Consider the following 19134-nt stretch of genomic DNA (forward strand, 5'->3'; position numbering starts at 1 on the left):
CTCTACTAAAAAATACAAAATTAGCCAGGGTGGTGACGCATGCCTGTAATCCCAGCTACTCGGGAGGCTGAGGCAGGAGAATCGCTTGAACCTGGAAGGCAGAGGTTGTGGTGAGCCGAGATCGCGCCACTGCACTCCAGCCTGGGTGACAAGAGTGAAACTCCGTCTCAAAATAAATAAATAAATAAAATATTACTAGATATAAAGAGACTGTAATACAATAATAGTGGGGAAATTAAACAATCCATTCTCAACATTAGACAGATTATCTAAACAGAATATCAACAAAGAAGCATTGGATTTCAACTGCACTCTATACCAAATTGACCTAACAGATGTTTACAAAACATTCTATCTAGCAACTGCAGAATATATATTATTTTCATCAGCACATAAAACATCCTCTAGGACAGACCATATGGTAGGCCACAAAGCAAGACTCAACAAATTTTTTAAAAATCAAAATCATATTGGGTATCTTCTTAGACCACAATGGAATAAAACTAGAAATCAATACCAGGAGGAACTTTGGAAACTATACAAATACATGTAAATCAAACAAAATGCTCCTGAATAACCATTGCATCAACAAAGAAATTAAGATGAAAATCAGGTTCTGGTTCAAGATGGCTGACTAGAAGCAGCTAGTGGGTACCTCTCTCATGGAGAGGAGTTAGTGAGTAAATACTAACATTTCAAGTGGATCATGTAAGAGAGCATGCTGAAATTCACCAGAGAAACAATAGGAACCATGGAGAACACAGGAGAATGAAGCTAGGCACTGTGCTTAGCCAGGATGGGTGTGGAACCAGGAGAGGCTTCCTAACATGGGAGACAGGTGAGTGAGTGGGAGATTCAAGGGGTTCCACATCTCCAACATGGACCATTACAATCCAAGTCATGGAAGAGCCCCCTTGACTCCCCTCAGGTCTCCAGACTAACACAGGGAGCCACCTGGAGACTGAGCAGAGGTACCACTCAAGCCCATGTGGAACTCAATAGACTTTTGATCCCCAAGCAGCCTTGAGCCAGGTGCTGCTGCCCTGCCAAGGAGGGAGGTCAGGCATTTTCACATGCTCCTAGGACAGATACCATGGCCATGGTAAGAAGGAATGGGTACATGACAAACCATATGGCTCCCACCTCTGCTGCGCCCTGCCAAACAGGGCTTGCCTGCTTTTGGGGCAGAACACCAACAAACTAACCCTGCCCCCACCTTAACCTTGCAGGCACAGTTCAACTCCCAAAGGCCCCCAGCTCCCAGAAGCCATCGAAAGGCCCTCTGTAGCCTCTGCTACTGCTTCCTTAACCCCTGCCACCCACAGGCCAGGGAAGAAATGAGGAGGGAGGAAACTTTGTGCACCCCAGTCATGATGCAGAGGAGTGGTCAGGCTGCACATTGCATGATCCCTCACCTCCATGGCTCCCCACCAGACATGACATGCCTGCTTCAGTGAAAGTCCCCCAGCACAGCACAACTGCCCTGCTCTTGCCTGAACACTGTGGCTATATCTTGGCATTCCTCTGAGGGCCCAAATCCCAGAGGTCACTGTTAGGCCCTTCCAAGTTGCTGCCACTGCTGCCTCTGCTCCTGCTGCCTGCAGGCCAGGGAGGGAATGGGGAGGTGGGACAATATTGAACACCCCTAAGACAGAACCAAGGCTCCTCAGGACAGCATGTCCTCCTAGGATTGTCTTGGAGGGGACCAGCTGTGCAGATACCATGGAGGTGGTACTGATCTTTGTATGCAGCCTGCTCGTCCCTGTGGTCCTGGCCAGTGCAGCTAAGAAGGAGAAGGAAATAGATCCTTTTCATTATAACTACCAGACCCTGAGGATTGGAGGATTGGTGTTTGATGTGGTCCTCTTCCTGGTTGTGAGCCTTTATAGAGTCTTGTTCTGTTGCCCAGGCTGGAGTGCAGTGGCAGGATCTCACACTGCAACCACTGCCTTCTGGGTTCAAGTGATTCTCGTGCCTCAGCCTCCCGAGTAGCTGGGATTACAGGTATGCACCACCATGCCCCGCTAATTTTTGTATTTTTAGAAAAGACAGGGTTTCACCATGTTGGCCAGGCTGGTCTTGAACTCCTGACCTCAAGTGATCTGCCCGCCTCGGCCTCCCAAAGTGCTGGGATTACAGGTGTGAGCCATCGTGCCCAGCTGAGCCGCCATCTTCTAAGTCACAGGTGCAAGTGCAGTTTCAATCAGAAGCCCCAGGATCCAGGAGATGAGGAAGCTCAGGTGGAAAACTTCATCATTGCAAATGCAAAAGAGCCCCAGAAAACAAAAAACTGAAGTGCAGCCCACAGGTAGGCAGCCTCTGGAACTGGAAGGTAGCTGCTTGAACGTTTATATGCAAATGTTGATGCTTAAGAAAACTGGCCACTTTAGCAACAGATATTTTCCCAGGAGAAGGCAAGAACTTGTGCATCTCCTTGTGCCCATCCCTATCCCTTCTAACAACATTCTTCAACCTAATGATGCAACTAACAGTTGCCTCCCTCATGCAGCCTGTGGTCTTGCCCAACTCCTGTTACGTGTCTGTGTATGTGCGTGTTTGTCGACTGTGGTCTTCGTGGCTACTTGTTCATGGATGATATTGTGTTAGTGAACTGTGGAGACTCACTTTTCCAGGCAGGAGCGGAGCCATGTCAGCATTGATCCCTCTCTGCCACCATGAGCCTCCATCATCTCCTGCTTCTAGGAGTCCACTTACTCCCTGAGAGACCAACCCCTTTTGTTGATTTAGGGATGGGTTTGGGTAGGAGCATGGGCAGGAATCTCCAATTATCCTAGGACCTGGGGAGGTTTGCATCACCGTCATTATAATTCCTCATGGACCCTGTTCACTATCTACAAGAAACTCGCTTCCTTATTTCACTCTCACATGAGTCTATCCTGAAGGTCTCTTAGTATTAATAATTGGAGATTCAAAGCAAGGAGCTGGTGAGCCCAGCCATTGCCTTCAGGCAAGCTACTCCCTTTCATGATCATTTTTTTTCCAGGAGGCTTCCACTGAGAAGTCCGCATCAACCCTGCCCTTCTGCAGAGTTCCCAGTGATTTTAGGCTAAGGGCTTCTACTCTATCCCTGGGGAATGTGCCCCTTGCGTATCTTCTCAGCAATAACCCCATGTGCTCTGGGACTGTACCACTCTTCAACCTTCCCTGCTTCTGAGATTTCAATCTACAAGCCAGCTCATCAGGATGCAGACTCCTATCCCTAAAGTTGGGTATCTGGCAGGTGATGGCTGAGGGACCCCTATTCTGTTGGGGCCAACACACTGGGATGGGCAGAGTGAGAGTAGGGGTCCTTTGATTCTCTGCCCATGTTCCCTTGGTCAGACAACAAAGACAAATCCTGCATCCTTTGCTCTGCCTGTCAGTATTCAGAGTTATGAGTGAGGAAGGTTAGAGATCTGGAAGACTCTGTATAGCCCCACTGCAGAGGGAACAGCAAGAGTTCAGAGGTTACAATAAGAACAGTAACTCAAACCAGTTTCTGCCCCTACTGTCCTCCATGTTCCTGTGGAAACCAAACAAACTTCTGCTATGACCATACTGCTGTTCTCTCTATTGTGATCTATCCTCTCAACAGAAAAAAGACATAAAATATTGCTTCCAAAAGAACGACACAACCTGCAGCCACAATGCAAAGGAGCAGGCAGAATACACACAGGTGAACCCATGCTTCCATGGCTCCACGCAAGGTAAGGCTTGCCCGTTTCAGTAACAGGCCCCACATGCACCTGCCCCACCCTTGCCTGAATGCTGTGGCTTTGGGTGAACTCCCAGAGGCTGCCAACTCCCAGAGGCTGCCGATAGGCCCTCCACACCCTCTGCCACTGCTGCTTCTGCCCCTGCTGCCCACAGACCAGGGCAGCAGGCACCTTCATAGGCCCCAACAGTGAAATCCAGAACTGCTTCTGTGGAGGAAAGTGCAAGCAGGCCACATGCTCCACAGCTGCCAGTCTTTACTGCCTCAGAAGAGGGGGCCTGCCCTCCCCAGTGAACGTCTGACAGCACAGCCACCCTGCTCTTGCCAGACCATTTCAACTGCAGCCCAGCCCCCATAAGCCTGTCGTCTCCCTGCCCCTGCCTGAGAGTTCTGCCAGTGACCCAGGGACCAGACTACCATTCTCTATCACATCAAGCACCTGAAATGTGGGCTGACTGACACAGTCCTGGTCCAGCCCCTTTCAGACTCATACATGCCATTCAATGGGCCATGTAGGGACCTGAGAATAGAGGAGTCATCTAGTCTAGTCCACCACTGCTGGCACCTGACCACCCCCACCCCCAGGGTCGGAGGTTGGACCAGCCCAACCAGCCAACATCACCACAACTGACACCCATATACACAGGCCAAATGGCAGAGCCCCTACTCCTTTCTACATGAAGCAGCAGGGTTGCTCCATCAGAGAACAGGCAAGCCATAAACCTGTCTGTATTGAGCTGAGTGAAGAGGTTCCATCCCCAAACCACTCCAGTGGAGAACTGTGAATCAGGTAATTTCCATAGCTCTCAGCTACACTGTGGCCTGGAGATAGAAAACAGTGCATCTGAAAGGAGAGTCATTAGCACCAGGACAGGGGTGTAAAGGAGAAACAGATCACATTCCTGCATATCTAGGGTGTGAAGTCAGTGCAGCTCCCTTACCCCCTGCAGAGACCTGCGTGCATCTCACTAGGAGCTCCCCCAGCCACCCCAGTCAGGGCTGATGCCTTCACTGGTCATTGGGATATTTATGGGCAAGACAGGGCTGGTGCCTTTGCTTGTCATTGGGGTATTTATGGGCAAGCCAAGAGTGATTACATACACAGCAGCTTGTGTGCCCCAGCTGGGTCTTTGTTAGTGCCACTTACTGGCCTGCAGGTCTGACTACACAGCCCAATGTAAAACCTAATAACAAAAGTGCACAACCAAAGGCAAAGAATTTACCCAACATACACTGCAGTTACACTCTCTAGAGGAAATATATATATACATGTGTGTGTATATATATATACTCACATATATGTGTATACACATATGTGTGTATATATATACTCACATATGTGTATACACATATGTGTGTATATGTGTATAGTATATATATGCGTATACACATATAGATGTGTATAGATATACATATAAATGCATACACATCTATATGTGTATAGATATATATATACATGTATACACATATAGATGTGTATAGATATATTTATAAGTGTATACACATCTACATGTGTATAGATATATTTATAAGTGTATACACATCTACATGTGTATAGATATATATGTGTATACACATCTACATGTGTATAGATATATATGTGTATACACATCTACATGTGTATAGATATATATGTGTATACACATCTACATGTGTATAGATATATATGTGTATACACATCTACATGTGTATAGATATATATGTGTATACACATCTACATGTGTATAGATATATATGTGTATACACATCTACATGTGTATAGATATATATGTGTATACACATCTACATGTGTATAGATATATATGTGTATACACATCTACATGTGTATAGATATATATGTGTATACACATCTACATGTGTATAGATATATATGTGTATACACATCTACATGTGTATAGATATATATGTGTATACACATCTACATGTGTATAGATATATATGTGTATACACATCTACATGTGTATAGATATATATGTGTATACACATCTACATGTGTATAGATATATATGTGTATACACATCTACATGTGTATAGATATATATGTGTATACACATCTACATGTGTATAGATATATATGTGTATACACATCTACATGTGTATAGATATATATGTGTATACACATCTACATGTGTATAGATATATATGTGTATACACATCTACATGTGTATAGATATATATGTGTATACACATCTACATGTGTATAGATATATATGTGTATACACATCTACATGTGTATAGATATATATGTGTATACACATCTACATGTGTATAGATATATATATACATGTATACACATCTATATGTGTATAGATATATATATACGTGTATACACATCTATATGTGTATAGATATATTTATACGTGTATACACATCTATATGTGTATAGATATATATGTGTGTATACACATCTATATGTGTATAGATATATATGTGTGTATACACATCTATATGTGTATAGATATATGTGTGTGTATACACATCTATATGTGTATAGATATATGTGTGTGTATACACATCTATATGTGTATAGATATATGTGTGTATAGATATATAGATGTGTATACACATCTGTATGTGTATAGATATATAGCTGTGTATACACATCTGTATGTGTATAGATATATAGATGTGTATACACATCTGTATGTGTATAGATATATAGATGTGTATACACATCTGTATGTGTATAGATATATAGATGTGTATACACATCTGTATGTGTATAGATATATAGATGTGTATACACATCTGTATGTGTATAGATATATAGATGTGTATACACATCTGTATGTGTATAGATATATAGATGTGTATACACATCTGTATGTGTATACACATACAGGACTGTGTCAGTCAGCCCACATTTCAGGTGCTTGATGTGATAGAGAATGGTAGTCTGGTCCCTGGGTCACTGGCAGAACTCTCAGGCAGGGGCAGGGAGACGACAGGCTTATGGGGGCTGGGCTGCAGTTGAAATGGTCTGGCAAGAGCAGGGTGGCTGTGCTGTCAGACTTTCACTGGGGAGGGCAGGCCCCCTCTTCTGAGGCAGTAAAGACTGTCAGCTGTGTATACACATACAGATGTGTATAGATATATATATGTGTATACACATACAGATGTGTATAGATATATATGTGTATACACATACAGATGTGTATAGATATATATGTGTATACACATACAGATGTGTATAGATATATGTGTGTATACACATACAGATGTGTATAGATATATGTGTGTATACACATACAGATGTGTATAGATATATGTGTGTATACACATACAGATGTGTATAGATATATGTGTGTATACACATACAGATGTGTATAGATATATGTGTGTATACACATACAGATGTGTATAGATATATGTGTGTATACACATACAGATGTGTATAGATATATGTGTGTATACACATACAGATGTGTATAGATATATGTGTGTATACACATACAGATGTGTATAGATATATGTGTGTATACACATACAGATGTGTATAGATATATGTGTGTATACACATACAGATGTGTATAGATATATGTGTGTATACACATACAGATGTGTATAGATATATGTGTGTATACACATACAGATGTGTATAGATATATGTGTGTATACACATACAGATGTGTATAGATATATGTGTGTATACACATACAGATGTGTATAGATATATGTGTGTATACACATACAGATGTGTATAGATATATGTGTGTATACACATACAGATGTGTATAGATATATGTGTGTATACACATACAGATGTGTATAGATATATGTGTGTATACACATACAGATGTGTATAGATATATGTGTGTATACACATATAGATGTGTATAGATATATGTGTGTATACACATATAGATGTGTATAGATATATGTGTGTATACACATATATATATGAAAAAAAATCCCACCTGAATGAAAATAAATTCAAAAAGAAGTGGCAGCCTCTCTAGATGAGAAGGAACCAGCATAAGAATTCTGTCACCATGGAAAATCTGAATGTTGTAATGTCACCAAAGGATCACACTAGCTCTCTAGAAACAGTCACTAAGGAAAGTGGAAACTCAAAAATGACAGATAAAGAGATCAAAGCATGGTTTTGCAAGGAAGTTCAATGAGATCCAAGAGAAGGTTGGAAATCAACACAAAGAAATCATGAAAGCAATCCAGAAAATGAAGGAGGATATTAATATCTTTAAAAAAAACAGAACTTCTAAAAATGAAAAATTCATTTAAGGAATTTCAAAATGCAATTGAAAACTTTAACAATAGACTAGACCAAGCAGAAGATGAAGATAGGTCTTTTTTTTTTTTTTTTTTAAATTTTATAGGGATGGGATTTCACAATGTTGCCCAGGCTAGGCATAAACTCCTGGACCCAAGAGATCCTCCTGCCTCAGCCTCCCAAAGTGGTGGCAGTACAGGCATGATCCACCTCACCTGCCAAAGATAGGTCTTTCAAATTAACCCAGTCAGAGAAAAATAAAGAAAAAGTAATTTTATAAAACAAACAAAGCCTTTGAGAAATATGGAATTATGTATAATTCAAGAAAACTTCCTTCACCTTTCTATGGAAGTAGATAGCCAGATACAGGAAATTCAGAGGACACCTATGAAATACTATACAAGGGGAAACATTGGCAAGGCATATAGTTATCTGACTATCCAAGGCCAACACTAAAGAAAAAAATCTTTTTTGTTTTGTTTTGTTTTTGTTTTTTGAGACAGAGTCTTGCTTTGTCACCCAGGCTAGAGTGCAGTGGCACAATCTTGGCTCATTGCAACCTCTCCTTCCTGGGTTCAAGCAATTCTCCTGCCTCAGCCTCCTGAGTAGCTGGGATTACAGGTGCGCACCACCATGCCCAGTTAATTTTTGTATTTTTAGTAGAGATGGGGTTTTGCCATGTTGGCCAGGCTGGTCTCGATCTCTTGACCTCGTGATCTGCCCATCTCAGCCTCCTAAATTTCTGGGATTACAGGCATGAGCCACCATGCCCAGCCCAAGAAAAAATCTTAAAGGCAGCTAGAGAAGAGTCAAATCACCTTAAAGGAAAACCCATCATACCAACAGCCAACTTTTCAGTTGAACTCCTACAAGCCAGAAAACACTGTGGGCCTATTTTTACCCTCCTTAAGGAATAAGAAACAACCAAGAATTTTATATCCTTCCAAACTAAACATCACAAATGAAGGAGAAATCAAGTCTTTCCCAGAAAAGCAAACACTGAAGGAATTTGTCACCTCTAGATTGGTCCTACAAGAAGTGTTCAAAGGAGTTCTAAACATGGAAATGAAAGGATGATACCATCATAAAAGGACACATAACCACAAAGCTCACAGATCTCATAAAACAATTGAAAAATTAAAACTCCAAAACAACTAGCTAACAACACTATGACAAAAACAAAATGTCACATATCGATACTAACCTTAAATGTAAATTCAACCTTAAAGGGTTGAATGCTCCACTTAAAATACACAGAGTGGGCCAGGCACAGTGGCATATATATATACAAAGTGGCAAATTGGATAATAAAACAAGACCTAACTATCTTCTGCCTACAAGAGACCCACTTACTGGCCAAAGATACCTTCAGTCTCTAAGTAAAAAGATGGAAAAAGTAGAATGATTTATAATCCTTTGGGTATATACCCAGTAATGGGATTGCTGGGTGAAATGGTATTTCTAGTTCTGGATCCTTGAGGAATCGCCACGCTGTCTTCCACAATGGTTGAACTAATTTACAGTCCCACCAGCAGTGTAAAAACATTCCTATTTCTCCACATCCTCTCCAGAATCTGTTGTTTCCTGACTTTTTAATGAGCGCCATTCTAACTGGTGTGAGATGGTATCTCATTGTGTTTGATTTGCATTTCTCTAATAAACAGTGATGATGAGCTTTTTTTCATATGTTTGTTGGCTGCATAATGTCTTCTTTTGAGAAGTGTCTGTTCATTTCCTTCGCCCACTTTTTTATGGGATTGTTTTTTTCTTGTAAATTTGTTTAAGTTCTTTGTAGATTCTGGATATTAGCCCTTTGTCAGATGGATAGATTGCAAAAATTTTCTCCCATTCTGTAGGTTGCCTGTTCACTCAGATGATAGTATGCACACATATGTTTATTGCAGCACTGTTCACAATAGCAAAGATTTGGAACCAACCCAAATGCTCATCAATGATAAACTGGATAAAGAAAATGTGGCACATATACACCATGGAATATTATGCAACCATAAAAAAGGATGAGTTCATGTCCTTTGCAGGGACATGGATGAAGCTGGAAACCATCATTTTCAGCAAACTATCACAAGAACAGAAAACCAAACACCGCATGTTCTCACTCATAAGTGGGAGTTGAACAATGAGAACACATGGACACAGGGAGAGGAACATCACACACCAGGGCCTGTTGTGGGGTGAGGGGCTAGGGGAGGGCTAGCATTAGGAGAAATACCTAATGTAGATGATGGGTTGATGGGTGCACCAAACCACCATGGCACGTGTATACCTATGTAACAAACCTGCACATTCTGCCCATGTACCCCAGAACTTAAAGTATAATAAAAAAAAAATTTAGGCTGAGCGTGGTGGCTCACCCCTGTAATCCTAGCACTTTGGGAGGCCGAGGCTGGCAGATCATCTGAGGTCAGGAGTTCAAGACCAGCCTGGTCAACATGGTGAAACCCTGTCTCTACTAAAAATACAAAAATTAGCCAGGTGTGGTGGCACACGCCTGCAATCCTAGCTACTTGGGAGGCTGAGGCAAGAGAAGTTGCTTGAACCTGGGAGGCGGAGGTTGCAGTGAGCCAAGATCGCGCCACTGCACTCCAGTCTGGGCGACAGTGCAAGACTCTGTCTCAAAAAAAAAAAAAAAATTAAAATAAAGAAACAAAAAAACAAAACAAAACAAATAAACAGATGGAAAAAGATATCACACAAATGGAAAAAAAAAAGAAAGCAGGAAAAACCATTCTCATACCAGGTAAAAGAGACTTTAAAACAAGAACAGTAAAAAATAAAAGACAAAGAGAGGCATTATGTAATACTAAAGGTTTCAGCATGGCAAAGAGATTGGACAATTTTAAATATATATTCATCCAATACTGGAGCACCCAGATTCCCAAAGCAAATACTAATAGTCCTAAGAAAACAGATTTATAGGAATAAAATAATAGTGGGGGACATCAACACCTCACTAACATCACTACACAAATCATCAAGGTAGAAAATCAACAAAGAAGGCCAGGTGTGGTGGCTCATGCCTGTAATTTCAGCACTTTGGCAGGCCGAGGTGTGTGCATCACCTGAGGTCCGGAGTTCGAGACCAGCCTGACCAATATGATGAAACCCCGTCACTACTAAAAATACAAAAATTAGCCGGGCATAGTGGCATGTGCCTGTAATCCCAGCTACACGGGAAGCTGAGGCAGGAGAATCGCTTGAACCCAGGAGGCAGAGGTTGCAGTGAGCCGAGATCGTGCCATTGCACTCCAGCCTGGGCAACAAGAGCAAAACTCTGTCTCAAAAAATAAGAAAAAAAAAAAAAAGAAGAAAATCAACAAAGACACTCTGGACATAAACTATAGACCAAATGGACCTAATAGACATTTACAGAACATTTCAGCCAATGACTTCAGAATATACATTCTTCTCATTTGTGCATGTAACATTGTCTAAGATTGACCACATGCCTCATTATAAAGCAAGTCTCAACAAATTCAAATAAATCAGATTTATATCAAGCATCTTCTCAGACCACAGTGGAATAAAATTAAAAACCAATACCAAGAGGAATGTTCAAAATTATGCAAGTACATGGAAACTAAACAACTTTTTTTAGAGTGACTCCTGGATAAACAATAAAAACAAACAAGAAATAAAAAGAAGTTCTTTGAAATGAATGAAAAAATAGAGATACAACATACCAAAACCTCTGCAATGTAGCAAAAGCAGTAATAGGAGGAAAGTTTATAGTATTAAGCACGTACATCTCATGTTCTTTGCAGGGAGATGAATGGAGCTAGAGGCCATTATCCTTAGCAAACTAACACAGGAACAGAAAACAAAATTCTGCATGTTCTCACTTATAAGTGGGAGCTAAATGATCAGAACACATAAACACATAGAGGGGAGCAACACACACTGGGGCCTATCAGAGGGCGAAGGGTGGGAGGAGGGAAAAGTTCAGGAAAAATAACTAATGGGTACTAAGTTTAATACCTGGGTGATGAAATAATCTGTACAACAAACCCCCATAACACAAGTTCAACTATATAACAAATCTGCACATGTACCCCTGAACTTAAAAGTAAAACAAAAACAAAAACATAAAACAATTAGAAAGATCTTATACTAACAATGTGATATTACACCTCAAGGAACCAGAAAAACAAGAACCAATCAAAATCAAAGCTGGCAGAAAATAAATGAAAAAGATCAGAGCAAAACTAAACGAGATTGAAGCCAAAAAAGAATGAATCACAGAATCAATGAAATGAAAGTTTGATTCCTTGAAAGAATTTTAAAAATTGAGAGACCATTAGCTAGGCTAACCATGGAAAAAGGAGAGAAGATTCAAATTAGCAAATTTAGAAATGATAAAGGTGACATTATAACTGGTAGCACAAAAATACAAAAGATCATCAGAAACTACTATGAACACCCCTATGCATACAAACTAGATAACCTAGAGGAAATGGATAAATTCCTGGAAACATACAGACTCCCAAGATTGAACCTGGAAGAAATAGAAATCCTGAACAGACCAATAACAAGTAATGAAATTGAAACAGTAATTAAAAAAAAAACTTCCAAAAACAACATCAAAAGCCCAAGGCCAGATGGATTCACAGCTGAATTTTACCAGACATACAAAGAACACCTGGTACCAATCTTAATGAAATTATATCAACAACTTGAGAAGAGATTCCTTCCTAATTCATTCTATGAATCCAGGGTCACCCTGACACTAAAGCCAGGCAAGGCCACAGTAAAAAAAGAAACCTACAGGCCAGGCGCGGTGGCTCAAGCCTGTAATCCCAGCACTTTGGGAGGCCGAGGCGGGCGGATCACGAGGTCAGGAGATCGAGACCACGGTGAAACCTCGTCTCTAACAAAAATACAAAAAATTAGCCAGGCGCGGTAGCAGGCGCCTGTAGTCACAGCTACTCGGGAGGCTGAGGCAGGAGAATGGCATGAACCCGGGAGGTGGAGCTTGCAGTGAGCCGAGATCGCGCCACTGCCCTCCAGCCTGGGCGACAGAGCGAGACTCCGTTTCAAAAAAAAAAAAAAAAAAAGAAACCTACAGGCCAATACGCATGATAAAGACAGATGCAAAAATCCTCAGAAAATTCAAGCAAACCAAATCCAACAGCACATCAATAAGATAATTCATCATGATCCCGTGGATTTGTTTCAGGGATGCCAGCACTGTTCAACATATGCAAATCACTAAATATGATTCACCACATAATCAGAACTGAGAACAAACACCATATATGATCATCTCAATAGATGTAAAAGAGGATTTGATTCAATATCCCTTCATGATAAAAGTCCACAACAAACTAAGCATTGAAGGAACATACTTCAAAATAATAAGAGCCGTATATGATAAACCCACAGACAATATTATGTTCAATGGGGAAAATTTGAAAGCAATTCCCCCAAGATCTGAAACAAGATGAAGATCTACACTATCACCACTCTTTTTCAACATGGTTCTGTAGGTCCTAGCCAGAGAAATCAGGAAAGAGGAAGAAATAAATGGCATTCAAATTGGAAAAGAGGAAGTCAAAGTATCTCTTTGTTGATGACATTATTTTATACCTATAAATTGACTCCTCTAAAAGACTTCTAGACTTGATGAACTACTTCAATAAATTTGCAGAATACAAAAGTAATGGGCCGGGTGCAGTGGCTCACGCCTGTAATCCCAACACCTTGGGAGGCCAAGGCAGGCAGATCATGAGGTCAAGAGTTCGAGACCAACATAGTGAAACCCCGTCTCTGCTAAGAAGACAAAAAGTAACTGGGCATGGTGGAGCATGCCTGTAATCCCAGCTACTCAGGAGGCTGAAGCAGGAGAATTGATGGAACCTGGGAGGCAGAGGTTGCAGTGAGCCGAGATCAGGCCACTGTACTCCAGCCTTGGTGACAGAGCAAGACTCCATCTGAAAATAAATAAATAAATAAATAACAAAAAGAAACCACCTTAGGCCAGGTGTGGTGGCTCATGCCTGTAATCGCCGCACTTCGAGAGGCCGAGACGGGTGGATCACTTGAGGTCAGGAGTTCGAGACCAGCCTGGCCAACATGATGAAACTCCGCCTCTACTAAAAATACAAAAATTAGCCGAGGGTAGTGGCAGACACCTGTAGTCCCAGCTACTTGGGAAGCTGAGACAGGAGAATCACTTGAATCCTGAAGGTGGAGGTTGTAGTGAGCTGAGATCATACCACTGCACTCCAGCCTGGGTGACAAAGCAGGACTCCATCTAAAAAAAAAAAAAAAAAAAAAAAGTTATGTACAAAAGTTTGTAGCATTTCTATACACCAATAATCTTCAAGCTAAGAATGAAATCAAGAAATCAATCCCATTTAAAATAGCCACAAAAAATAAAATACTGAGGAATACATTTAACTAAAAAGGTGAAGGCTCTCTAAAAAGATAACTAAAAAATCCTAATTAAGAAATTGTAGGCCAGGCACGGTGGCTCACACCTGTAATCCCAGCACTTGGGAGGCCGAGGTGGCAGATCACAAGGTCAGGGGATCAAAACCAACCTGGTTTCACCTAACACGGTGAAACCCCATCTCTACTAAAAATACAAAAAAAAAAAAAAAATTAGCCAGTTGTGGTGGCAGGTGCCTGTAGTCCCAGCTACTCCAGAGGCTGAGGCAGGAGAATGGCGTAAACCTGGGAGGCAGAGCTTGCAGTGAGTGGAGATCGAGCCACCGCATGCCAGCCTGGGCAACAGTGTGAGACTCCATCTCAAAAAAAAAAAAAAGAAAAGAAATTGTAGGCTGGGTGCAGTGGCTCACGCCTGTAATCTCAACACTTTGGGAGGTTGAGCTGGTGGATCACCTGAGGTCAGGAGTTTGAGACCAGCCTGGCCAATGTGGTGAAACCCTGTCTCTACTAAAAACACAAAAATTAGCCAGGCATGGTGGTGGGCACCTGTAATCCCAGCTACTCGAAAGGCTGAGGAAGGAGAATCGCTTGAACCCAGGAGGCAGAGGTTGCAGTGAGCAAAGATCATGCCACTGCACTCCAGCCTGGTCGACAGAATGAGACTCTGTCTTAAAAAAAAAAAAAAAAAAGAAGGAAACTGTAGATGAGAAACAAATGGATAAATATTCGATGTATTGGAAGAATTAATATGATTAAAATGACCATATCTCCCAAAGCAATCTACAGATTCAATGCTATCACCATCAAATTACTAATGTCATTTTCTTCACTGAATTATAAAAAACAATCCTAAAGTTCATATGGAACCAAAAAAGAGGCCAAATAGCCAAAGCAGTTATAAGCAAAATGAACAAATCCAGAAGCATTACATGGCCTGATTTCAAATTATACTACAAAACTACAGAAACTAAAACAGCATGGTAATGGTACCAAAATAGATACATTGATCAAAGGAACAGAGTAGAGTAAACGGAAATAAAGCCACATACCTTCAACCAACTAATATTTGACAAAACTGTCAAACATAAGCAATGTGGAAATAACACCCCATTTAGGCCAGGTGCGGTGGCTCACGCCTGTAATCCCAGCACTTTGGGAGGCCGAGGCAGGTGGATCACAAGGTCAGGAGATCGAGACCATCCTGGCTAACACAGTGAAACCCCGTCTCCACTAAAAATACAAAAAATTCTCCAGGCGTGGTGGTGGGTGCCTGTAGTCCCAGCTACTCTGAAGACTGAGGCAGGAGAATGGCGTGAACCCGGGAGGCAGAGCTTGCAGTGAGCGGAGATTGCACCACTGCACTCCAGCCTGGGCGACAGAGCAAGACTCCATCCCCAAAAAATAAACACCCCATTCAATAAATAGTGCTGGGGAAATTAGCTAGCCATATGCAGAAAAAGTGGATTCCTACCTATCACCATATACAAAAATTAACTTAAAATGGAGTAAAGACCTAAATGTAAGACCTGAAACTGCAAAAATTCTAGAAGAAAACATAGGAAAAACTCTTTGGGACATTGGCCTAGGCAAAAAATTTATGATGAAGGCCCCAAAAGTAAATGTAATAAAATCAAAAATAAACAACTGGGACTTAACTAAAAACCTTCTGCACAACAAAATAATAAACAGAGTAAACAGACAACCTACAAAATAGGAAAAAGTATTTGCAAATTAGGCCTCTGACAATGGAAACATGTCCAGAATCTATAAGAAACTCAAACAACTGAAGAACAAAGAAACAAAGAACCCCAATAAAAACTGGACAATTCACACAAACATATTTCTCAAAAGTGGAACTATGAGTGTCCAAAAAAACATGAAAAAAATGCTCAACATCACTAATCATCAGAGAAATGCAAATTAAAACCACACTGAGATACCATTTTACACCAGGCAGAATAGCTATAGTAAAAAGACAAAGGCCAGGCATGGTGGCTCATGTCTCTAATCCCAGCACTTTGGGAGGCTGAGGCAGGAAGATCACCTAAGGTCAGGAGTTTGAGACCAGCCTGGCCAAAGTGGTGAAACTCTGCCTCTACTAAAAATGTAAAAAATTAGCCCAGTATGGTGGTGGGTGCCTGTAATCCCAGCTACTCAGGAGGCTGAGGCAGGAGAATCACTTGAACCCAGGAGGTGGAGCTTGCAGTGAGCCGAGATAGCACCACTGCACTCCAGCCTGTGCAACAGAGCAAGACTCCATCTCAAAAACAAAAAAAAAAGACAAAAAAAAAAAAAAAAAAAAACAGATGTTGGTGAATATTCAAAGAAAAGGGAATGCTTATACACTGCTAGTGGGAACGTAGATTTATTCAACTGCTATGAAAAACAGTATAAATATATCTCAAGGAACTAAAAATAGAGCTACCATTAAACCCAGCATCCTTATTACTGTATATCTACCCAAAATAAATCATTATATAACAAACACACTGAGGGGTGGCTGGCAAGATGGCCGGATAGAAACAGCTCCAAGCAAGATCAACGCAGAAGACAGGTGATTTCTGCATTTCCAACTGAGGTACCTGGCTCATCTCACTGGAACTGGTTAGACAGTGGGTTCAGCCCATGGAGTATGAGCCGAAGCATGGTGGGGCTTTTCCTCACCTGGGAAGTGCAAGGGGTCGAGGAACTCCCTCTCCTAGCCAAGAAAAGCCTTCAGGGACTGTGCTGTGAGGAACATTGCATTCTGGCCCAGATACTATGCTTTTCCCACGGTCGTTGCAACCCAGAGACCAGGAGATTCCCTCCGGTGCCTATGCCACCAGGGCCCTGGGTTTCAAGCACAAAACTGGGTGGCCATTTCAGAAGACACTGAGCTAGCTTCAGGAGGTTTTTTTCATACCCCAGTGGCATCTGGAATGCCAGCGAGACAGAACCATTCACACCCCTGGAAAGGGGGCTGAAGCCAGGGAGCCAAGTGGTCTAGCTCAGCGGATCCCACCCCCACAGACCCCAGCAAACTAAGATCCATTGGCTTGAAATTATCGCTATCAGCACAGCAGTCTGAAGTCGCCATGAAATGCTCAAGCTTGGTGGGGGGAGGGGCGTCCGCCATTACTGAGGCTTGATTGAGTAGGTGGTTTTCCCCTCATGGTGTAAACAAAGCCACCAGGAAGTTCAAACTGGGCGGAGCCCACCACAGCTCAGCAAAGCCACTATAGCCAGACTGCCTCTCTAGATGCCTCCTCTCTGGGCAGGGCATCTCTGAAAGAAAGACAGCAGCCTCAGTCAGGGGCTTATAGATAAAACTCCCATCTCCCTGGGACAGAGCACCTGGGGGAAGGAGCAGCTCTGGCAGCAGCTTCAGCAGACTTAAATGTTCCTGCCTGCCAGCTCTGAGGAGAGCAGAAAACCTCCCAGCACAGTGCTCAAGCTCTGCTAAAAGACAAACGGCCTGCACCCATACCTCCTGACTGGGACACACCTCCCAGCAAGGGTTGACAAATGCCTCATACAGGAGAGCTCCAGCTGGCATCTAGCAGGTGCCCCTCTGGGACGAAGCTTCTAGAGGAAGAAACAGGAAGCAATCTTTGCTGTACTGCAGCCTCTGCTGGTGATATCCAGGCAAACAGGCTCTGGAGTGGACCTAAGGCAACCTCCAGCAGACCTGTAGCAGAGGGGCCTGAGTGTTAGAAGGAAAACTAACAAACAGAAAGGAATAGCATCAACATCAACAAAAAGGATGTCCACACAGAAACCCCATGTGAAGGTCACCAACATCAAAGGTCAAAGGTGGATAAATCCACAAAGATGAGGAAAAACCAGTGCAAAAAGGCTGAAAATTCCAAAAACTAGAATGCCTCTTCTCCAAAGGATCACAGCTCCTCGCCAGCAAGGGAACAAAACTGGACGGAGAATGAATTTGACAAATTGACAGAAGTAGGCTTCAGAAGGTGGATAATAACAAACTCCTCCGAGCTAAAGGAGCATGTTCTAACCCAATGCAAGGAAGCTAAGAACCTTGAAAAAAGGTTAGAGGAATTGCTAACTAGAATAATCAGTTTAGAGAAGAACATAAATGACCTGATGGAGCTGAAAAACACAGCAAGAGAATTTCGTGAAGCATACACGAATATCAATTGCCGAGTTGATCAAGTGGAAGAAAGGATACCGGAGATTGAAGATCAACTTAATGAAATAAAGTGAGAAGACAAGATTAGAGAAAAAAGAATGAAAAGGAATCAAGAAAGCCTCCAAGAAATATGTGACTATGTGAAAAGACCAAACCTATGTTTGATTGGTGTACCTGAAAGTGACGGGGAGAATGGAACCAAGTTGGAAAACACTCTTTAGGAGAACTTCCCCAACCTAGCAAGACAGGCCAACATTCAAATTCAGGAAATACAGAGAACACCACAAAGATACTCCTCGAGAAGAGCAACCCCAAGACACATAGTTGTCAGATTCACCAAGGTTGAAATGAAGGAAAAAATGTTAAGGGCAGCCAGAGAGAAAGTTCAGGTTATCCACAAAGGGAAGCCCATCAGACTAACAGTAGATCTCTCTGCAGAAACCCTACAAGCCAGAAGAGAGTGGAAGCCAATATTCGACATTCTTAAAGAAAAGAATTTTCAACCCAGAATTTCATATCCAACCAAACTAAGCTTCATAAGCAAAGGAGAAATAAAATTCTTGACAGACAAGCAAATGCTGAGGGATTTTGTCACCACCAGACCTGCCTTACAAGAGCTCCTGAAAGAAGCACTAAACATGGAAAGGA

General features: G+C 41.9%; 1 protein-coding gene across 1 annotated transcript; it reads left to right on the plus strand.

Annotated features, from left to right (window-relative positions):
* The first annotated feature begins 1722 nt into the window (after nt 1–1722).
* LOC112130990 (putative FXYD domain-containing ion transport regulator 8) lies at nt 1723–2308 on the plus strand. Its single transcript, XM_024241034.2, has 2 exons — nt 1723–1875; nt 2160–2308. Exons 1-2 carry the CDS (start codon nt 1723–1725, stop codon nt 2292–2294), a joined length of 288 nt encoding a protein of 95 aa, XP_024096802.1. The 3' UTR covers nt 2295–2308.
* The last annotated feature ends 16826 nt before the right edge of the window (nt 2309–19134 follow it).

This window comes from Pongo abelii, chromosome X, assembly GCF_028885655.2.
Source record: "Pongo abelii isolate AG06213 chromosome X, NHGRI_mPonAbe1-v2.0_pri, whole genome shotgun sequence".
NCBI lineage: Eukaryota > Metazoa > Chordata > Mammalia > Primates > Hominidae > Pongo > Pongo abelii.